This window comes from Marmota marmota, unplaced genomic scaffold, assembly GCF_001458135.2.
Source record: "Marmota marmota marmota unplaced genomic scaffold, marMar, whole genome shotgun sequence".
NCBI classification, from domain to species: domain Eukaryota; kingdom Metazoa; phylum Chordata; class Mammalia; order Rodentia; family Sciuridae; genus Marmota; species Marmota marmota.
In genome coordinates this window covers 28,495,925-28,518,997 of record NW_026000019.1, presented here as the reverse complement: position 1 = coordinate 28,518,997, position 23,073 = coordinate 28,495,925, and the positions used below count along the sequence as shown (strand labels likewise).

General features: G+C 47.7%; 2 protein-coding genes across 5 annotated transcripts in view; one reads left to right on the top strand and one right to left on the bottom strand.

Moving 5' to 3' along the window:
• The window catches only part of Kcnj10 (potassium inwardly rectifying channel subfamily J member 10), a 31,740-nt gene extending 26,449 nt beyond the window's left edge, over nucleotides 1-5,291 (bottom strand). The window contains exons 1-2 of one of the 3 annotated variants that reach the window (XM_048810190.1): nucleotides 5,037-5,291; nucleotides 2,564-2,767 (exon numbers count right to left, since the gene is read on the bottom strand). In XM_048810190.1, coding sequence (XP_048666147.1) covers nucleotides 2,564-2,590 — 27 coding nt within the window. In that variant the 5' untranslated portion in view covers nucleotides 2,591-2,767; nucleotides 5,037-5,291. Of the gene's footprint in view, nucleotides 1-2,456; nucleotides 2,481-2,563; nucleotides 2,768-5,036 lie in introns of those variants that run through there. The other 2 variants (XM_015492017.2, XM_048810191.1) reach the window with 2 other exon arrangements.
• Nucleotides 5,292-15,961: 10,670 nt separating this feature from the next.
• Kcnj9 (potassium inwardly rectifying channel subfamily J member 9) lies at nucleotides 15,962-22,375 on the top strand. 2 transcript variants are annotated; one of them, XM_048810189.1, is made up of 4 exons: nucleotides 15,962-16,375; nucleotides 17,441-17,539; nucleotides 18,532-19,499; nucleotides 22,044-22,375. In XM_048810189.1, the coding sequence occupies exons 3-4, from the start codon at nucleotides 18,650-18,652 to the stop codon at nucleotides 22,373-22,375; spliced, it is 1,182 nt and encodes a 393-aa protein (XP_048666146.1). In that variant the 5' UTR covers nucleotides 15,962-16,375; nucleotides 17,441-17,539; nucleotides 18,532-18,649. The 2 variants fall into 2 exon arrangements, with proteins under 2 accessions (XP_048666146.1, XP_015347501.1); XM_015492015.2 differs by lacking the exon at nucleotides 17,441-17,539 and having other exon boundaries at nucleotides 15,965-16,375.
• The last annotated feature ends 698 nt before the right edge of the window (nucleotides 22,376-23,073 follow it).

The following is a 23,073-nucleotide window of genomic DNA, read 5'->3' as shown; positions in this document are numbered from 1 at the left end:
CTCTCCTCACACCAGATGCCGGTGTCTTTTTTTTTTTTTTTAATAATAGGGTCATCCAGAAAGATTTAGACATGGTAAGAAGGTGTGTGCCTGGGTCTAGAAAGGGGACTGGGACTGCGGGTGGAGCTAAGGAGGCCAGTCTAGAGACAATGTAACACTAAAAGGCAAGGCCTATACCCGGAGGTATCCCCACATCTCCTACCTTGCAAGCCCCTGCTCAGAGGTATGTACAAGACAATGGAACCATCCCAAGTCAGACTCTGATCTCTAACCCCTGTTTCCACTCCAGACACTGGCTGACAAGCCCGGCATCAGACGGGAGTCAGATCTCCCTAGAGAAAGACTCTGTGGGGCCTGGACACCCACATGCTTTTTGTGTGTATTTGAGCCAACAATGCTTGGAGGACAGGAAATTGGATGTTCCAGGGGCTACTGTTTGCAATCTTAGGGTGAAGCCATCTCTTCAGGATGGGGAAGTGGTAGGAAAGAAGTCTCTCTTGAGGATCACCAGAGAGTTGGAAAGTGGGGTCTTACATATGCCCTACGATAGAATGCCCAAAGAAGCCTTTAAAGCCAGGGTCCTCCCCCAGAATAAGCAAACAGAAAGGTTTCCTGGCTAGAGTCAAGCTGGACAGTAGCCACTCTGCGTTCTCGGAGCCAGGCATTTTGCTGGGTGCCAAGGAGTCTGGGGAGAGAAGAGATGCCTTGCTTCAGGGAGTCCCCTAAAGGGGCATAGGCTCTACTCTAGAGGAACCCCCAAATCAGATGAGGAAGACAAGATGTCTCTTCCAACATCATCATGCATAGGGCATCCTGGGCAAAGTCATATTGTAAGGGAAAAGCAAGATGGCAGAGCAGAGAGGGAAACAGAAAGAAGGTGGTTTGCAGGAGGGGTGGGACTTAGAATGGCCTGTGTGAGGGTCCTGAATTGGGGAAGAGTGTGGCCCAGAGACTGCCCTTGAATATGGTCCCCTAGAATAGCTGAAGAACACAGTCCCAAGAGATATGGGTGCTGCAGGGAAGAGGGAAAGGCAATCTTGGAAACCTTGATTGGGAAACTTTTATCTGATGCCAATGGAAAGGGCAAAAACTGATACTTCATGAGGACAGTTCTAGTGTTAATTCCATGGTGGAGCAAAGGGAAGGAATCAAGGAAAGAGTCTGAAGTTTTCAGGAAGGTCATCAAGAAGGTTGCCATAGGCAAGCAGGCTGAAGAGATGGACAGGCTAATCAGAGGACAGAAGAAGAAGACACTAAAACCTGAAACAAGTTGGGGCAAACTCAGAGCAGGAAGAGGACAGACAGGATGAAGAGGAAAAAAAAGAGACAAAGTTATGTGGGGAGTGCAGGCGGGAGATGTGGGGATAGAGAGAAGCTGGTAGAAGCCAGAAGTTACTGGGAATGAATGGGAGAGAAACTATTTTGGGGATGCTCAACAGCTCAGTTCACATTTACCAAATCTGAATTGAAGACAGGACATCTGTTTAGTAAAAATTCATAGGAAGAATGACTATGAGTGTGGAGACCCAGACTCAGGTGACAACCAGCCTGCTGGAATAAAATAGGAAACTCATCTTAAACTACTTGATCATTCTTCCATCTTCCCAAACTCCAAAGGAGTGGAAGATAGAGACCTAGGACAGAGTCTAAGAAAAACAACCATGCCAGGCTGGGACAAGGCCCAGAAGCCAGGAGAGATGACAGAGTAGAAAGAGAGAGGTGGGAGAACCCTAACAGCCAACAAGAGCAGTTTTTAACATGCTAACTACCTTCTAAGCCCTTTACAAATATTGACTCTTTTAATCCTCAAAACTATTATTAACCCCATTGTATGGATGAGGTGATTTAAACCCAGGAAGTCTGACTTCAAGGCTGTGATCTTAACCCAAAAGGAGGTCTGGGACAGCAATGTAGTCCAGCCATCCATAAGAGGCCCCTTGACTGTTGTCAGAATAATCTCTACACCTGTGAACTTCAGAGCACCTCTCAGATGAGCTCTTTCCATGATGAGTTTTTATGTTTAGGGGTTATTTTTTGCTCTTATTTTAAATTTTTATTTATTTAGTTCCCCCCAGAAGTTTCTCTTTCTTTCTTTCCTAATCTTCATTTCAAATGTCTTTCTTCTTATGGGATGTGCTTCCCAAAATCTAACCTACTAGAAGAGCTGCAAAAGGGCCATATACTCCCTTCCTACATTAGAGACCTGAAGGCCACACAGTTCAGTTCTGACTTCTCTTCCACATTCCAGAGCCAGCCCCTCCCCTTCCCCTACCACCTCAAATCCAGGCTCCAGGCTGGCAGACACCCACGGGAGGGTTTCTCCCACAATCCCATTCTCTTTGCCCTTTCAAGGTTCTGATGGGGGAGGGGGCAAAGAAGAACCACTCAGGATGCACTCCATGAAAAAGTGGCAGCGACCAAACTCAGATGAAGAAAAAAGAGCATTTAACTTCAACCTGAGAAAGAGACGGAGATAACACAGTAAATTCAAGAAGCTGTCATTCTCCGGAGCTGCCCCAGTCAACCGCTTTTCACTGGGTGCTACAACATTTGGATTCCAAACCTCTGTCCAATCTTTCTGCAGTTTCATCTCACTGTTGTCCCTTGTTAGGACTTCTTATGTTAGGACTTCTCTCCGCCCCTTCTCTCTGTTAGGACTTCTCTTGTGTTAGGACTTCTCTCTGCCCCTTCCAGGGCCTCAGTACTGTCCTGGACAGCTTGGCTTCAGCCTGGACAGTAGCACTGACCAGTCAGGCAAGAGAAGAATCTAGGCCGGGAGAGAGAAGGAAGAATGGAAGTTTTTTCTTCCGTCCTAAATAACTTTTGGCAGAAAATTTTAGGGGCTTCATCACCTAATGTCTCCTTCACTCTCCACCAGTGTTAGAGGTCTCAACCTATTTTTCCATCTTATGCACAGAAACCAAATCTTTTGCTAGGAGGCCCAAGAATGTCCTTTGAGGAAATAGGTCTTACCCCCAAGAACCCTAAACACCTTATCCAAGCAATCCCAAGATAACTCCAGAGAACTTCATCTGAACCCACCAAGATCTGAGTGTCCCAGCCTCCCAGGTCCCTAGTGAGAACAAGGAAAGAAAGGTCCCTGGGTCCTCTGCCAGTCTCTTCCCTTCTAGCCCAAGCCAGCAAAGCTGGAGCTGTAAATGAGCTTCATGCAGAGTGGTACAGTTGGGCCACACAGAGGAGGTGGGGGAATGCCAGCAGAGATAGGTGATTCCCCGACAAGCATATGCACCCATACACTGGATGTGGGGCAATGTTGGGGAGACAGATTTTTCCCTTTTGGGATAGGGGGCAGCAGTGAGATTCTGCATTAGAGCTGTAGAAGAAATGGGACCATAACCCTGCCCCCCTTGCCACTCCCACCCCCACCCCCCAGTCAGTAGAGTCATTGCCATTTGATATCCACTGAGACAACTTGGCTGCTCTGGGCTCTGGGTTGGGGGTGGGGGGATGGCTCAGAAAACAGCAGCTCCTTTCAAGGCCCAGGTTGGCAAGAGCTTTGGGAGGCTGGACTGGCCCAGATCACCCCCAACTCCCCCTCCTTCCCTCCCTCCCTCACCACACCACCAAAGGACTCTCGGGGCAGGGGGGAGTTGGCACTGCCGGGCCATGCCTATTGCCTCCACAGTCCTGCCCTGGACCCTCTCCCTGGCTTGATGCCTTCCCTCCCTCTCCTCCCCCTACTCTCCTTTCTGAAGAACCAGCTAGGAGCCCGGACACCTGGTTCCTTCTAGACTTGGTCCCCCGATCTCTGTCTACACCCTGAGGAATTAATGAGTCCTACCCCTTGGCCCAGAAGGGCGCCCATCATCATGCCAGGAACATGTTCAAAAACCCTTGGAGATCAGGGAGAGAGAGTTTCAGGATAAAACTAAACTAAACTCATTGATGGCTAGTGGCCCATTCTGGGGCTGGTTTCCTACTACCCACTCCACACCCTCCTCAGCACCCCTAAAAAGGTGGGCACCAAATTTTTCACTATCACCTCTCTCTCAGACTACCTGAGGGGAGTCCCAGTGGGGAGAAAAATAATTCAAGCGCCACAGCAAGAGCAAACTGGCCAGAAATCTGTAGCCGGAATTTGTATTGATATACAAGCTTATTGGGCTTTAGGCTTTGGATTCTTTAGGGGTCCAAATTTAAACTGGCTTCTTCACCACCCCCATTTCTCCATCTGCCACTGCCTGCCATTTACTGGAATAAATCTCAAGATACCAGAGGCCCTACCCCCACTTTTTTCTAGTTTTGTCCTTCTACCTATCCTAGGGTTCAGCTCTCCTTCACCAAATCATGAAGTTCCAACTTTCATGTCTTTCCTAATACAAGCGCCCTTGGTTAGTTCCTGGTGTGGGGAGGGATAGGATGGGAAGGGGCATCTCCCTTGGGAGGATGAATTTATAGATCCCAATCTCCTCTCTTACTCTAGAAGGAGTTGCTCTGCTCCTTTTTTCCTGGAACTCTTGGCTTGAAATAGCTGGGTGTGGGTGGGGGGCAATAGGGAGAGGTCTTCAGGTGAGAGCCAAGTTGGAGTGGAAGGCAAGGGGCGGGCAAGCACACCAGGCGGCTGTCTCCCTCTAACCTGTGCTTTTTTTCTCCCCTGTGTGAACTGGTTTTCAGTGGGTGTCACTATGAGTGTGTCACTGTATGGGGGAACATAAGAGTAACCTTTCCATATTGAGAGGAGGGGGCACAGTCTGTTTGCGAGTGTGGGGCGGTGCATGGTTATGTGTGGTTGTTGCTGTAAGAACTGGAAGAGCTGCAGGTCTGCCAGGGGAGGGACATGAGGAAAGGTCCTTCCTTAGAAGAAAGGACTGAGGTGACCAACCTGGGTAAAGTACCCTGTATGAGGAGCCCTTCCCAGGAGGGTCTATTTGGGACTACCCAAGGTGGAAGGAGGGGGAACTGGATGTATTGCTGAGGCCAGCCAGGGTAGGAATCAAGTCAGTGTCTCTGAAGAGTTAAATAAGCAGGACCCCGGCCAGGGCGGCAGCACTCCTTCATCAGGGCCAGGGTCTTACCTTGGGTCGAAAGTGGAGTGGTCCCTCGGATGGGCTGCGGGGCAGCGGGACAGATGGACCGACACGGGGAGGGCAGGAGTGAAGAGCGGAGCCGTGCGACGGGCTGGGCCAGGACTCTTAAACCGGGAGCTGGGATCAGATAAGGGCTTGTCCGGGGGCCGGGGCCGGGGTCGGGCCGGCCGGGGGCAGAGCTGGGCCGGGCCGTGCCGCCCCCTCCCTCCGCAGCACAGGAGCCAAACTTTGTGTGAATGGAGGGGCCGGGAGGGGGGCCGGGCGGGCGGGGGCGGAGGGGCCCTGAACCGACCAATGGGAGAGTGGAGCGCCAGGCCCGAGCGGTGGGGATTGGAAGGGCTTGGCCAGGAGGCGGGGCGTAGAGGGCAAGGAAGCGGAGACCCAGACAGATGGAGGCGCAGGAACACCCAAAGACTGAGACCCAGACAGAGTCAGGGAGAAAGAGAGATGAAGGGACGATATGCGAAGCGATAGAAGCCGACCTGGCAAGATGACAGGGGAAGAGAGAAGGAAGAAAAGGGAGGCGGCCCTGTCAAAGACGAGGAACCAGAACGCGAGCCGCGGGGGCGGGACTGGGGCCGAGTTAATGAGGTGGAAATGAATTCAGGACTGGTCCACTGGCCGGGCGGGCTGCGCCTGGGAGTGAGATTGAGCAAGCTTGGCCTGGGCTCCCGGGCTACGGGGCTATATTATTCAGCTCAACTTTTGTTGTTCACCATTTCCTAAATAATCCTTGCCGTGCTGGGTGCGAAATGAGAACATCATCCCCAGTTGCAGCGGCTTCTCCTGGAAAGGAAGCTAAGGCCGGAACAGGAGCAAAGTGTGGGAGATTTTGAAGGCTGCAGAAAGGGAAAGGCCACCGTACTTAAGGGGCTCCCAGATGTGGAGGGAAAAAGACAGGCATCTGCTGAGGGTCCCAAAAGATGCAGAGGATTTAGGAGATAGGAAATGGTGGGGAAGACACTTAAGGCAGAGGAACAACCTAAGCAAAGTTTTGAAGGGAAATGAAAATAAAGTCCATTTTGGGAGGGGGGGAAAACAGCATGAGATTGTTCCATTGGATTAGGGTATAGAGAAGTGGTTCTCAGCATTATCAACATGCGCAGGACTTCACTTCATCATCAAGATTTCTTTCATTACCTGGATCCGTGTTTTTAGAGTTTTTTTTTTTTTTAATCCATAATTTCCACTCTTGGCATGTATTAAAGAAGAGCATAGTTGTTTCCCATTTTCATTCAGTATGGACATTTAACTTCTCATCAACAAGCAGTGTTACCATATTCAGTTGGTACAAATCCAGAGACAAAACCAAAAAGACTAGAAATTAAAGCCATATATGGGTAAGTGTACCTTTCAAAAAGCCTTCATTGGGGAAGAAGGAAGGACTGGGCTAAAGTTAAGGCACCATTTGTACTGAGGTGAGGGCAAGCAGGTTTGAATCAAGGGGAAACAGTTAGCAAGTAGACTAAATAGAAAATAATTGTTGTAATTCAGGCATGAAGATATGCGAGCCTAATCAAAGTGGTAACAATGAAAGGTGGAATGGATAAAACATATTGGGGTTCAGAAAAGTCAAAAGAAGACAAAAAGCCAGACACAGTGGCACATGCTTGTACTTTCAGCAATTCTGGAGGCTGAAGCAGGAGGATCACAAGTTCTAAGCCACCCTCAGGAATGGCAAGACTCTGTCTCAGAATGAAACAAAAGGACTGAGGATGTGGGCTGGGGTTGTGGCTCAGTAGTAGAGCACTTGCCTAGCATGTGTGAGGCACTGGGTTCAATCCTCAGCACTGCATGTAAATAAATAAATAAAATAAAGGTCCATCAACAACTAATAAAAATATTTTTTAAAAAAAGAAGGAAAGGGGCGGGGGCGATGATGTGACTCTGTGGTACACCGTCCCTGGGTTCAATCCCCGGTACCCCAAAAATAAAAAAAGAAAAAAAAACTTAAGGATCAACTTGACAAGCAAAAGGGGAGGCTTCAGGGATCATCCTAAAATCTGAAATTGAGCAATCAGGAAAATTATGAGATCCTTAATGGACCTAAAGAAGCTAGGGGAGGAGCCAATCTGGTGAAAGGACTGAGATGGGGAAGAAGAGACCATGAGGTCAGAACTGGGAGTCGTGGAGAAGGGTTGGAGCCAGAGAGAGACGGAGAAAGTTGCTGCCAAGGCAGGGTGGGCGGAAGCCATGACAGCGAGGTAGCTTGCAACAAAGACTGAACAGTGGAAAGACAGCCTGACACAGAGAGTGAGGAATTCTCACACTGGGAAACTGAGAAGGATCCCCAAAGAGTACCAGAGAATCCACCAGACAGGCAGACAGGAGTCAAAGAAAGAGTCAAAGAAAGAGAAACTGCTCAGGAGGAGGTTGTAACAGTGTCGGCAGGTGAAAATATTTGGCAATGAGAAAGCCACTAGTGACATTTTTTATTTTTATTTATTTTTTTTAATAATTTTTATTTATTTTTATTGTTTAATTTTCGGCAGACACAACATCTTTGTGTGTATGTGGTGCTGAGGATCGAACCCGGGCCGCACGCATACCAGGCGAGCATGCTACCGCTTGAGCCACATCCCCAGCCCCCACTAGTGACATTTGAAAGCAGTTTCAGAAGAGTGATCAAGGTGGGAACTAGATTACAAGGGGTTATCATTAGAAAGTGAGAAAATGTTGGCAAGTACAAGTCACCCTTCAGAGAACTTTACTCCAAAGGAGAGAAATACAGTAGGCATAAGGACAATGTACTAGAAACTGTCTTCTAGGCTTTCTTCAAACTCCCCATACCCTCTATTCCTGCAAATAGAAATGAGGGGCTGTGTTAAGGTGTTCTAAATGCCACTCTGCAGGGCTGCTCTAAGATCTTGAAGGCAGTAGGAACGGAATATCTAAAAGATCTCTAAAGAGCCCACAATCTTGACATTCAGAGATAGAGAAAATTTGGGGGCTTTGGTAAAACTACAAAATAAAATAAACAACACCAGAGAAAAGAAACCAAAGAACTATAATGATTTATAGAATCATTAATAGACATTCATTTTGTATTTATATTTTCCCAAAAATGTTATCCAAGCATTTGGCTTCAGTTATCATCCATGTGTCAGTACCTCCAACCCACTTGGATATTCATTTCCAATTCAGCACTTTAAAAGTAGAACTTGTCATCTTGCTCACATGAATGTTCCTCTTCATTTATTTCCTTCCACAGTGAATATACTATATAACCCAACCAGAAACACAGCAGCCTGCTAGACTCTTCATTTTTCCTTACTTCCTGTTCCTTATCTAATCAATACATTTACTTTCTCTCTCTTTTTCCCCCTTCTATTAGGGATTGAACCCAGGGTTGCTTTACCATTGAGCTACACTTTTTATTTTTTATTTTGAGACAGGGTCTTGCTAAGTTGCCCAGGCTGACCTTGAACTTGCAATCCTCTTGCCTCAGCCTCTAAAGTAGCAGGAATTAGAGATGTGTGCTACCAGTCCAGCTAAAGTTATCTGCTTCCTAAATCACCTAAATATTGCTCCTTTCCTCTCTATCCTACTATTTTGCAATAACCTGGGACACCATCTCACAGGATTACTGTAGCAGCTTCTAATTGGTCTTTTTACTTTCAGTCTTTCTCCACTCTAATAATCCTTTAGATCATGAATTCTTTTATGTAGAGATCATTAACACCAATAACACATATCTCTCTGAAACACAAATCTGACTGTGTCACTTCTCAGTTCAAAAACCTTCAATAATTGCCAACAGTCTATAAGTAAAATGCAAGTTCCTTAGCATGCGACAGAAGGCCTGTTTTAACCTGGACATGGCACCATTCCGCCCTCATCTTCTTCTACTGACCCTACCTATACCTCCAAACCTAGAACAACTTCCTCCTCCAAAACCCATGGATCAGTCTTTTTATATCCTGCTCCTGGAGCCTCTGTGACTTACAGTGTCTCTGAGCAATGCCCAAATCTCTCTCTTTACCCCTGCACTCTCTTTGGAGCTACATACACTTCCATGATTCTAGTCACAGGGGATTTCCATGTCCACTTGACAGGCCCCAAACCAAGCTTGTCCTCTCCTGGGTGGGAGTGCTCGTAACTTCCTCGTTTCTGTGTTACTCCTGGTCAAGCAGACTAAAAGTCTAAAAATAGTCTTGAATCTTTACCCTTGCCCTATGCTCCATCTCATGGCATACCAATTAAGCCACCAGAGTTTTGTTAAGTCTCCTTTAGTTATATCTCTCTAGGATATCCTTTTTCATTTTCATGACCTCTGCCAGGATCAGGAACATCTCTACCAGCCCAGGTTCTGGCCCTTCTGCCCTTCACCTTTCTCTCCAGTCTCAAGGGAAGAGGCAGCCTGTTTTCATTATATCAGTCCCTGGGCCATGGAATCAAATAGGTGCCCAAACAGTGCCCCTTTTTACATCTCACAGTCTGAACTCCTTTGTTGGGCACTTCAGGAGACTCCTCTGTGAGGGGAAAGAAGAAAGGACGAAAGGGCAGTAGCAGAAAGAGAAACCTTGAAGATATCTCTGAAAAAAATTCATTTCAGATAGTCTATATCTTCTTTGCAGAGCAGAAGAGTCATCTGGGAAAACTCAGGGTGGTAGAGGAAGGGACTATCCAGTTAGAGAGAGTTTAGATATTCTAGAACAACTGGGGTGCAAGGCTGTGGAAAAAGCACACAGACAGCTTTAAAATACTATAAAGTTCTTGTTGTGGGGGAGTACTGGGGATTGAACCTGGTACCATTGAACTAATTCAATTCCCAATCCCCCGCCCCTTTCAAATGTTATTTTGAGACAGGTCTCTCCAAGTTGCTAGCCTCAAATTTGCCATCTTCCTGTCTCAGCCTCCCAAGCAGCTGGGGTTACAGGCATGTACCACCACACTTGGCTTATAATATTCCAATTTTAAATTAATGAATGAAATTGAGTTTTCATTCTTCCGTTATATCCATCATTAATATTCCTTCATTCATATGAAGTGTCAGTTTAAATTTTTTACTTCTTTTATAAAAAAGAATATGTAGATTAGTCACTAGGAACCCAATAGGGAATCAGTGATAGGGGCTTAGGAAATTAGTATTTGTGAGTGTTTCCTATGCATGATCAATCTTGAGATAGGAAAATCAAAATTGAGAGAGTTTGGGTGGCTTGCCTGGTAGCATAGCTAGAAAGCATTAGATCGGTGATTTGAATCCATGTATGTTTGACTCCAGAGTTGTCTTAGGGTAATACTAGAGAGAATTTGTATGGTTTAAGCACAGTCTTATTTTTCAACTAGAGGCTATGACCCGTGGTGATACATAATATAAAAAAACTTCCCTGGGTCATGACGTCTAGTGTCCACCATACAAAAGGACAAAGGAACGCTGTCCTTGAGGATCTCTCTCTCTTCTCTCCTTTGGCAACTTATATCTTCCTGATCTTGTTTGTTGCCCCTTTCAGATTTATTCCTCCAAACTTTGGCCTCCTCCCTTCTTTCACCTCATTCATAATGGGGGTAGGGCCCCCCTCAGGAAGAGTGCAGGGGTGAGCAGACTATTGGAGGAGAGTCCACAGATGTGCAGCAGTTTGAGGGGCTTTTGCTGGGAGAAGCAAGAGTGGAGGGAAGCTTTGTGTTGGGAGGCCTGGCAGAGGCTCAGAACAGGGAACAGTTAACAAGTCAGAGGAGTTAGCTGGAAAGAACAGAGGAAGTGATAGGGCTTATTTCTGGATTCCATCTGACACGTTGGTGCTGAGGGCCCACAACGCTAAACAAATCCCATTAGGGCACCTAGAAGCAGGATGTCTCTGGTCAGGAGGAGTGATCCAAGAGAGGGACTGAGCTACACCCTGCAGTCACTAATAGATTGCTATTTAGGTAGACCACTTCCTTTAAGTAAATGTCATATACACAAACACACATTTTATAAGACATATACTAGGGGATGCCTAATTACATTGCAAAAGAATTCTTCCCTTCAAAGAGAAAGAAAATGTCTTTAATGATGTGGTTCTATTACTGACTTTCCAACTGGGTTCACTGATAGACATTTCATTAATACCCAGTACCCTGTGGTGAGAGATTGGAACAACAGGGAATTAAGAAACGACCAGTGTGGTCATGCACACCTGTAATCCCAGTGACCCAGTGCCTCACACGTGCTAGATAAGCGCTCTACTGTTCAAGGCCAACCTCAGCAACTCAGTAAGACCCTGTTTCAAAATAAAAAGGGCTAGTGATGTAGCCCAGTACCAGAAGGAAGGAAGAAAGGAAGGGAGGGAGGGAGGGAGGGAGGAAGGAAGGTTGGAGGAGGGAGGAATAACCAGAAGCCAGGTGTGGTGGTGCACACCTGTAATCTCAGTGACTCAGGAGGCTGAGGCAGGAGGATTGCAAGTTTGAGATAGGCCTCAGTGACTTAATGAGACCCTGTCTCAAAATTTAAAGGGCTTGGGATAATAGCTTGGTGGTAGAGCACCCTGGTCACAGGAAAAAAAGAAAAAAGATGGGGGCGGGGAGGGGGGAGAAGAGAAAGAAAGAAGTGACCACACACCTGGAGTTAGAGTTAGGTACTCATTTATTACCTGTAAATGAGGCAACTCCTGGACCAGCTCTAAATGTCAATGTTTAAATTCCAGTCTATCTCTTCCCAATCCTATAGAGCAACCCAGAACCATGTGTGGGAAGGCTTCTGGTCCTCTTGCTGTGCTGAAAATACCAGAAAGGCAGGAAGCACCGCAGCCTCAGGAGCCCAGCCAAGACTGTTGGTCCTGGAGCTGTGCTGTGCTGCTCTACATTTCACTGGAGTCTCCAGCTGTGGTTCTTTGGCCATATCCTTCCTCTGTCCAGAGTTTTCTAGGGCTACATCTCTTTTGAATTCATAGACATTGATATAATCTACTAGATTGGCCTCCCTGCTCCACCAAGCTTATTTCCTCAACCTTTCATGCTTTCCCTCCAATCTCCAAGCTTTTGCCCAAGAAGGCCCAAGATCTTGCCCAAGCAAATCTTCCCAGATGGACTGACCCCAGGGCTTGCCACAAAAACAACAGCTAATGGCACAAGAAAAGGGCGGACCCCCACCAAGCTGCCAGTCCTCCCACCAGAACCCAGAGCTGGGTTTGGTGGAGGAAGGGAACTTATTTTCCCAAAAAAATCCCACCTCTTCTCCAAGCCACATACCACAAGGACGGCATTACCCAGTGGGCTGCTTTTTCTATTTTGCACCAAGTTTCTGTGTAGACCAGCAGAGTGGCCTCAACTGTGCCCTTCCTGTCCTCAATATATTTCAGTTGCAATCTCTCATCACCATAACTGACATATTTGGATTGATTCCTTGCAAAGCTGCTTCATTCTCTCAGTACCTACAAGTATTATTGCCTATTTTTCTGTTATCCTAGTGCCTAGGAAAAGTTTTATTTTTCTCCTACCTCACTTCAAGCTCAGTGATAAACAAGGAATTGAGGCTAGATAACAGGTAAAGTCTAAAACCTGCAGATCAGTAAATCAATCAGGTGAGAGTAGCATGGGCTCCTTGTCAGAGAGGCTAGGTTCAGGGCAGCCAGGACTGAGGCAGGGGGCTGACTGAAAACACCCTCTGACGGGCACTGCCAGCCCTGTGATTTCCCCCTTCAGCAAATGGGGCCAGCTGTATGCAAATTCGTTTTGCCCAGGAGTTTGGTTTCTTCTCTCTGAGCTCCTGGCACAGTACAACCAACGTGAGCAGCCACTTGGCAGGACAGAGAAGGGCAGACTAGCAGTCTCAAGGCTCAGGTGACAAGGCGAGGCCCAGGAGACAGGGATGTTGACTGGGGCTTTAACAGCAGTCTTGATGCCAATCTCAGGCTGAAAACTCGATATTTCCACTTGAAACAGCAAGAAACACAGGCAGAAGGGTTGGGCAGAGGGCAGTGCACCAGGAGTGCCCCCTGCAGGTCTCACTGGGTGGTGCCAAGCAGAGGAAGGTGGCACAAAATGGATGAGACTATCAAAAGGTCCCTAGGATGATGGTATGATGCTGCTGGCTATGATGGTAAAAGAAGGAGGAGGAGGAAGAGAGAGAGGAAAATAGAAGCTAGCATCTATGTGGTACTTACATATTGGGCATTGCTTTATGTCATCTTTGTGACAACCCTCAAGAAATGGATAACATAGTTATTCTCATTTAAAAAAAATCCCTTGGAGTTGTAGATGGACACAATGCCTTTATTTTATTTGTTTATTTTTATGTGGTGCTGAGGATCGAGCCCAGTGCCTCACACGTGCTAGGCAAGCACTCTACTGCTGAGCCACAACCCCAGCCCCTCTCATTTTTCAGATGAAAAATATGTAGAGGTCTAGAGAGGCAAAGTAAAATTTTCTCAAAGTCACCCAGGTATCAGAGGACAGAGTTGAGATTTTTAACCCACGTCGTTGCCCCGTAAGTTTATATTATTCAGCATCCCCCACTGCCTCCCAACTTGCAAATTCATTCCAGAAACATCTAGCCTGCCAGTGTTCATTTTTTTACATCTTTCTGCTCCTCCAATTCATATTTTCTTCCAACTTTAAAAGATCTATAAAAGAATAGATCTATATCTTGGATATAACAATAGAGATAACAACAATAACACCTTATATCTGTATACAACTCTGCTTTTAATTATTTCCCTGGAACTGGGGCTGGGGTTGTAGCTCAGTGGTAGGGCACTTGCCTATCAGGTACAAGACCCTGGTTCAATCCCTAAACTGAAAAAAAAAAATTTTTTAACTTCTCTGAGGGAAAATGGACCTTGAAGTATTCCATTTTCCCCAAGATTTTTTTTCCTGATTTTTTTCAGTGCTCCCTTCAGCTATTCCCATATAAACACAATCAACTTATAAGAACATTTAGTGATGTGCTTTTTTACATAACATTCTATCTATACACACATTCACATACATAAACATGACTGTTACTTTGATTTCCAACATACTAACCTATTATATTATATGCCACGGTTATTACATTACTGCAGAAAAAGCATGGAGTTGACAATATCAAATGCTGGCAAGGATGTGGAGCCACAGGAACAGGAATTCAATGCTGGTGGGCATGCGAAATGGCAGAGCCACTTTGGAAGACAATGTGGTGGTTTCTTACAAAATTAAACATATTCTCACCACAGGATCCAGCATTCGTGCTCCTTGATTATTTACTCAAAGGAGTTGGAAACTTGTTTCTACACAAAACCCTGCACGCAGATGTTTATAGCAGCTTTATTCGTAATTTCCAAAACTCAGAAGCAAGCAGGATGTCCTTCAGGAGGTGAATAAATAAATAAACTGTGGCACATCCAGACAAGGGAATATTATTATTCAGCACCAAAAATAAATGAGCTATCAGGCCATAAAAAGACATGGAGCAGGGGCTGGGGTTATGGCTTAGCGGTAGAGCACTTGCCTTGCACGTGTGAGGCATTGGGTTCGATCCTCAGCACCACATAAAAATAAACAAACAAAACAGCAAAATTAATATACTTTAAAAAAGAAAGACATGGAGCAACCTTAAATGCACAAGTTAGGGCTGGGGGGATAGCTCAGTGGTGGAGCACTTGCCTAGCATGTGTAAGGCCCTGGGTTCAATTCCCAACACCACCCCTCCCATCAAAAAAATGTATAAGTGAAAGAAACCAATCTGGGAAGCTACATATTATATGAAATCCAACTATATGACATTCTGGAAAAGACAGAACTATGGAGACAGTAAAAGAAATCAGAGGTTGCTAGTGATTAGTAGGAGGAAGGGATGACTAGGCAAAGCACAGAGGATTTTTAGGGCAGTGAAACTACTTGGCATGATACTGTAATGGTGAATACATGTCGTTAAATATTTATCGAAAGCCACAGAATGTACAACACCAAGGGTAAATCATCATGTAAATCACCTATGGACTTTGGGTGATTATGTTGTGTCAATGTAGATTCATCAATTGTAACTGAAGTACCACTCTTGCAGGAGGTGTTGAAAATGGGGGAGGTTATGCAGTGCAGGGGCAGAGGACACATGGGAAATCTCTGTACCTTTCTCTTGACTTTTGCTGTGAACCTAAAACTGCCCTAAAGAAATAAAATCTTAGTCTACGGGTATAGCTCAGTGGTAAAGTGTTTGCCTAGCATGCAAGAGGCCCTCAGTTTGATTCTCAACACACACACACACACACACACACACAAAATGTCTTAGCAAGATATGATGTTGCACACCTATAATCCCAGCTATTTGGGAGGCTGAGGCAGGAGTATCAAAAGTTCGAGTCCAGCTTCAGCAACTTCATGAGACCCTGTCTCAAAATAAACTAAAGAGGGCTGGGAATGTAGCTCAGTAGTTGAGTGCCCCTGGGTTTGATCCCCAGTACCACCAAAAAAAGAAAAAGAAAAAAAATTTTTAAAGCTGAAGGATAAATAGTTATCACTAATACTAACCTAAACTTTTCTCTCTGTTGTATATCTGGGTTGTTTCTCAACTTTTTGATATTAACAAAATATATTTCAAAGCCCTTCTATTTATATTGCCTGACTTGACCTGCACACTGTGTGAAGTAGGTAGAAAGAGGCTGTTTGCGCATGCACATATTCTGGGATAGATAAAACGACTGTGTCTCAGAGAAGTAAAGAGACTCCTATGGGTCACATCACAAATCAGTGACAAGGATTAGAATCCTGACCCTGCCTCCCTTCCCTGCCTCCAGTGGATATCTTTTCCCTCTAGCAGCCTCTTTCTGGATCAGAGGCCTCTCCAAAAATAGAGGCTGTGATGGTGGCCTGACCCCAAAGCAGTACCTGCAAACAGAGGACCCTGTTGGCAGTGGTGAGCTCCCAGATGGCCCTTTGAAATTCCAGGAAACCAAACATTTTATTCCCAAATACCTCAAAGCCCATAGTTTCCCAGAGTAAGGAACTCACTAGGAAAAGACCAGCATGCAAGCATTTGTTTTTCTTTTCTTCTCTCTCTCTCTGTCTCTCTCCTTTGAGGGGGTGAGGAGGCAAGCTCTGAGTTGTCCAGGAGGAGGGACTTTGACTAAAAATAGCTGTGGCGCGTAGATCAGCCCCTAGTGGTACCCAAGACCGGGGGAAGGAGGGGGATGCTCTGGAGCTGTCGCCAGACTGGTTGCCATGGAAACGAGAAAGGAGCAGGGGAGCCTGGGAAGTGAGGATGACACAGATAGCAAGTCCTAGTCGGAGCTGCCGCTACCTTTAGGAGAAACAGCAGTGTCTGCGGCTCCCATTCTCCAAGGGGGTCCATCAGGGTGGGGGCGGTGTCAGGGGCATGGACGGCACCCCCCCAGGGTCTCTGCTGCTGGCTACTCTCTTCTCCACGAGCTGTGAGTTGAGTTGTGGGGGACTTGGGGTTTGGGCCCCTGTATGCAAGGCAAGTGGGGGTTTGGGAGGAACTGGTTTCTAAGGGAGATTTTACCAGATCTCCTTCCAAAAAATGAGTCCCCTTGCTGCCCAGCACCCTGGAGGGGAAGGAAAAAGAGTCCAGGAAAATGTGGTGCTGGGATATTCTAGAAAGGGGTCATAGCATGCCCAGGAAGTAGGAGTAGATTTGGAGGAACTAGAATTATTGGAGGGAAGATGCAAAAGTCAAGTCCTTGATCTTGAGACAGAGGCAACAATTACACACCTTTCCTTCCCCATGACAGAAATACAGCCCCTCCTCACTCAGGAAAACGGGACATGGGACACATTCAAAAGAAGGCGCACTATATCCCTAGGACAACGGAGAGCAAGAGAGTTCTGGGGGTCATCAGACATTGGGGTCCCTTGCTCAAGCCTGGGCATAGAGATGGAGGTCAGATTACCCAAACCCTGAGAGAATGTCTGGAAGCCGCTTTGGGTTAAAGCTAGGATGCATCCTACCTGGCTACTTTACTGCATGACCTGGGGTCTCCGAGCCAGATCACTTCTAGGACATCCTGAGCTACAGGGAAGGGAGAAGAAGCCTGTTGTTGGGGGAGGGGGAAAGTTCCTAATCTGCTATTGCCAAGGTGCCCCCGGATCCTCCATGGAGTTAGTTGTCCCATGACTCCATGGAAAATAAATGTAGGAGTGCCTCTAAGTTCCAAGTCATCTCTCTTTCATTTCTCCTTCTGTCCTCTACCCCAACACATACATACTCTCTCCAAAGGTCTGGGTGCAAAGCACTTGGCTCCAGAGTTTAAAATCCGGGGTGTTGGATTTGCAGTTATATGTCCAGCCAGTTTCTCCCCAGGAACTGGTCAAACATCCAGGCCATCTGTGATCTTTTTTGCCACACTCCTGCTTCCCTCCCCCACAGCCAGCCCAGGAATTGGGAGTAGAGGACAGTTCCCAGGAAAGAGGAGGGAAGGTTGACTGTTCCTAACTCCTTATTCTAGACTTTTCCTTTTGTGGTTCATACTGCTCAGGAGTCCCTGGGTGACTAAGAAAGGACTTCAGACCTCTGTCTCTCAGGGCAGATTGCAGCTCAGAGAGCTCCTCAGAGGAAGAATTTGAAGCAAAATCAGGTGGGCTTTGCTTGGAATGTAGGCTTTGGGGCATATGGCAGGTGGGAGTGGGGTTGGCTTAGGATAGTGAATGGGAAGTAGGAGGCTGTGAGAAAAGAACTAGAGCAGGCAGAGAAATAGATGAGGTGCTCAGTGCTTCACTTGGTCTGATTTCATCTCTCATGAGGAATAGTGTGTCAAGGGCATAACTCTGGATGAGCTCAGTGGGTTTCATCCTCTACTTTCAGGCTGTCTCCAAGGGGAGAGCACCCAGGGAAAATGGCATGACACTAGAGCAGCAATGATCATAGTTAGGCCTCCAGGGGCATTTCCAATGGGAATGTCCTACTGTGAAAATATTCAATCCTTGCTTGCTACAGCTTACATTTCTTTCTCCTTGGTAAGTCTGTTGTGGGGGAAAAAAATATAGGGAGGAGTGGATAGAGTGAGGTCCAGGGAGGGAAGAATGGGAAAGGCTTTTTGTGCATCCATCTTGCGTTGAACTTCAAAAGAGCCTTCAGGTTGAACCGTAGAGAATTCAGTGGGTGGTTACACTGACCAAGCCAGGGGAAGGGCGGCAGAAGTCCTTAGATCAAGAAGAGAGGCCAATCAACTGCCTGCCCCCTAGGAGCCCACGTCTAATGATTTCAGAAATTCCCTCATGGCCTGAGTGTTTGTCTAGGGACTTTCCTGTGAGGTGCTGAACACTCCAGCTAGAGGTGTTGACCCAAGGTTTAGGTCCTGGAGTACCTCCTTTTCCTGAAAAATAATCGTTGAACTTGCATTACTATGAACTATATCCAGTTCATGTGCATGTACCATTTAATCAACACAACTTTTTGAGCTTAGGGGCAGATAGCGTTATGTGCATTATTCCCCTTGTACTGATAGGAAAACTGAGGCAAAGAAACACAAAGGGAGTCCCTCAGGGCTACTCCACTCGGTGCTGGCCGGGACATCTCGAGTTTCCCCCATCCCGGGAAAGTCCATTAACTCGGTAAACTTTTATTAAGCCCCTCCAGGACCCCCGACGCCACCGAGGGGCCCCCGGCGGTCTCCAGGCTCGCTCTGTGCCTGCACTGAGGACGACGCCCGCAGCCTGTCGCCGGTCGCCTGTCGCCCAGCGCTGTCATGGCACAAGAAAATGCGGCCTTCTCACCGGGGCCGGAGGAGCCACCGCGGCGTCGCGGCCGCCAGCGCTACGTGGAGAAGGACGGCCGGTGCAATGTCCAGCAGGGCAACGTCCGCGAGACGTACCGCTACCTGACCGACCTGTTCACCACGCTCGTGGACCTGCAGTGGCGCCTCAGCCTCCTCTTCTTCGTGCTCGCCTACGCGCTCACCTGGCTGTTCTTCGGCGCCATCTGGTGGCTGATCGCCTACGGACGCGGGGACCTGGAGCACCTGGAGGACACGGCGTGGACGCCGTGCGTCAACAACCTCAATGGTTTTGTGGCCGCCTTCCTCTTCTCCATTGAGACCGAGACCACCATCGGCTACGGGCACCGCGTCATCACCGACCAGTGCCCCGAGGGCATCGTGCTGCTGCTGCTGCAGGCCATCCTCGGCTCCATGGTGAACGCCTTCATGGTGGGCTGCATGTTCGTCAAGATCTCACAGCCCAACAAGCGCGCCGCCACGCTCGTCTTCTCCTCTCACGCGGTGGTGTCACTGCGCGACGGGCGCCTCTGCCTCATGTTCCGCGTGGGCGACCTGCGCTCCTCGCACATTGTGGAGGCGTCCATCCGCGCCAAGCTCATCCGCTCGCGCCAGACGCTCGAAGGCGAGTTCATCCCGCTGCACCAGACCGATCTCAGCGTGGGCTTCGATACCGGTGACGATCGCCTCTTCCTGGTCTCCCCTCTTGTCATCAGCCATGAGATCGATGCTGCCAGCCCCTTCTGGGAGGCGTCGCGACGTGCTATGGAGAGAGACGACTTCGAGATCGTGGTCATCCTAGAGGGCATGGTGGAAGCAACGGGTGCGGGCGAGCTCCAGGAGGGGAGGGAGGTCGCGAAAGGGAGGGCCTGGGAAGTTGCAGAAGGATGGACCAAAAGATGGTGAGGTCAGATATCGAGGTTAGATAATGCAGCCTGGCACCGAGGTGGAAGCTAGAAGTATGAAAAGAGGGAGGGCCGGGGGACCCCTACTGGAGCAATGTGTCACATGAAGTAAGAAGAGTAATAATAATCCATAACACTGGTAATACTTGCTCTGTGTGATGCACCATTCCCCCCACACACACACACACACACACATACCTTTGTGTGTGTGTGTGTGTGTGTGTGTGTGTGTGTGTGTGGCACTGGGGAGAGAACCCAGGGCCTCACTCATGCCAGGCAAGCACTCTAGCACCAAGGGACATCCCCAGTCTTCAAAGCCCTTTATACCTTTCAGTTCATTTAATTATAGCAAGAACCCTCTGAAGGTAACTTATTGTGTTCATTTTTCAGAGATGAGATAGCCCCAAAAAGAGTTCAAGTACGCATTCCACCGTCATAAGCCAATAAGTAGCTGTGCCTGGATTGGACATATGAGATCTAGCTTCAGTGCTTAGTGATCCCTAGTTGGAATGAAAGTTTAGGTTCAAAATTTTTCTTGTTGCCAAGAGGTCTGGGCTCCTGGAATGGGATGGTGAAGGTTTTCCCTGGCCCGAGTTATTCCTGGAAGAGGACCTTAAGGAGAGGCTGATACCTAGTTTCACTTCTGTCTTGGTATCCCATCAATTCACCAAGAGCCTCAACTTCTACTGACAAGGAAATAGATTATGGTACCGATTCTGGCCCCTTCCCAGAAGGAACTGGAGACTCACATGTGATGTCAATATCTTCAGCTTGGGCCTACACAGTGAAGTGTTTGGGAGCAGGTATGAATAAAATAATATAGGAGCAGTACATTTCCTTAGGACTTGAGATCTAGAAGTTGGATGAGAATAAGGAAAATACAGGTGAGGAATAAAGGCCCTAGGGGGCGCTGCAGCTCCTGCTACTAGGGCCAGGGCTGTAGCTCCCTGCTATCATCTTATGACAAGCTGGTGCTTTCAGACCCCTTCCTTGGCCCCTTCAAACTGAGAGGAGGCTTCAGCCCCACCCCACCCTTACTAACTCCCCTCTCAATGTTCTCATTCCACCTTCACTCAGACTGGGCTCACTCAGCTCTCTCCCTTCCCCACTCACCCTATTCCCCCTCCTTTACCTCTCCAGCTGTCACTCCTTTTTAGCCAGTATCTCAGGAAGGACCCTGGGAACCTCCTGTTCTGCTCTCTTTTCCCTTTGAACCTCAGCCCCTGCCTTTCTTCCTATCAGCCCCCATTTCTGCAGTGACTCTTGTGCCTTTTCTCCTCCCCAAAGGGATTCTTCCTATTCTAGCCTTCCCCCAAGATGTCTCAGGGCCAGACTTTCAACGTTAGAACCAGTCTCTGGTTAGTTAATAATAGTCACTTTCTGTTTCCCCCTTGTTTGGAGATGAATTGGGGAGACACCCTGGTGTAGGAGGAGACTGACTGGCCCTGGGCGTGCAATAGCCCAACAGGGAGAATTGGGGAGGGTGAGGTAGAGATGATAGGGATGGGAGCTTGTCTGATTTTTCTAGAGCAATAAAGCTGGGAAGGATGGTAATATTTTAGGATTTAAAGTGCTTTTGAAAAACAAGAATAATGAGCCAAAACCCAACAAGATGACATTTTAAAGGAATAAATATAAAATTCTACATTTAGGCTTAAAAAAAAATCACTTATGTAAGCACAGCATGGAGCTCTGGTGAAAAAAAAAAAAAAAAGAAGTGGGGGTTTTAGTTGGCCACAGGCTTATGTAGCAATGTGATGCAGCTTCCAGAAGCATTTATGTAATGTAATCACAGGCCCTATTAGCTGCAGCATCCTGGCCAGAAGCAAGAGATAGTGAGCCTTCTTTTTTGCATGATTCAGGCCACAACTGGAGAATTTATCGCACTCAAAGGGACACTTCAAGAGTCCTCTTTGGCCTTACTGGTTTGCAATCAAGAAAGTAAAATTTTTCGCCAACAGGTCAGGTTTGGGATACTTAGTTGGAAGAAAACAAAAGGGAACCTGAATCCTGTTTTTATATACTCAAAGGGGTGTCAAATAGGAAGAGAATGAGACCAAGGGGTAGAAATCCCAGGAGAAAGATTTTAGTTTAAAGAAAAACAACCCAAGTATTAGAGCAATCACACAAAGAAATGGGCTTCTTCTGAGACGGTAGGCCATCAATCCTGGGAGGTAATCAAGTAGATGCCCATTGTTGAGAACCCAATGCGGAGTGGGAAATTGGAATAGACAATCCTTAAGATGAGTTTCAAGGCTAAGGAGGGGGAAGCATGAGCAGGAAATGAAATGTGGGTAGACAAGAACAGGAATTGGAACGGGGAAGAAAATAGGCTAGACCAAAGTGAGGTGGGGGCCTGGGGGAGAGATGGCAGGGAGGGTGCTAGGAATGGGACTGTGGGGTAGAGACAGGAGAGAGAAGCCTGGGGCTGGGATCCCCTGACCTATGCTCCTTTTCCCCAGGAATGACATGCCAAGCTCGGAGCTCCTACCTGGTGGATGAGGTGTTATGGGGCCACCGCTTCACATCAGTGCTGACCCTGGAGGATGGCTTCTACGAGGTGGACTATGCCAGCTTCCACCAGACTTTTGAAGTGCCCACGCCCTCATGCAGTGCCCGGGAGCTGGCAGAGGCTGCAGCCCGCCTTGATGCCCATCTCTACTGGTCTATCCCCAGTCGGCTGGATGAGAAGGTGGAGGAGGAGGGGGCAGCGGAAGGGGCAGGTGGGGAAGCTGAGGCTGACAAGGAACAGAATGGCTGCCTTCCACCCCCAGAGAGTGAGTCCAAGGTGTGACCAGTTTCCTCCAAACCCCTGTAGCAGACCAGGGGCCAGACACAGGTACATGGGGAGCTGGATGTTGGAGGTGGAAGAGGAGCTGGATGCTGGAGGTGGAAGAGGAGCCAGGTGAGGTCCCAGAGAAGGTGCTAAAGTTAGAGAGGTTCCTTGAGAACCTTGAGTCCAGAATACAAGGGAAGGGAAGTTCCCTGATTTGAGGAGAATGGAAGATGGGGATGGGCAAACACACCATCTCTCTGTGTTTGACTTTCGCCATCTGTTCATGGGTGGATAGATGGGCAGAAGGATGGTATTATGGGGGTTAGATGGGAAGATGGTGACAAAAAGGCAACTGATGGATAGGTAAATGGACCAATCAGTTGGTACCATTTATCTGGACAGCTGGTGCACTCAGGGCTATAGCTACCATAGCACACCTTTGTGCAAATTCTAAAAAGGCATCTTTTTCCTCCAGACACATGCAGCCCCAAACCAGGATGCTTGGCTTGAGGAACAGTGTGAGATGGAATGCAGTCCCCACTCACCTCCTCGGCATCCTCTCTGTGTGTGACACACCTATCTCAAATGAATAGAGTAGCCCAAGCCGAACCAGAGGAGAGAAAGCCAGACAGATGTAGGCACAGTTGGGGACCACCCCCCAGCTCCACCCTCCCGCTGGACAGACTCAGGAGGAGGTAACTTGCTGTGAGAGCTCT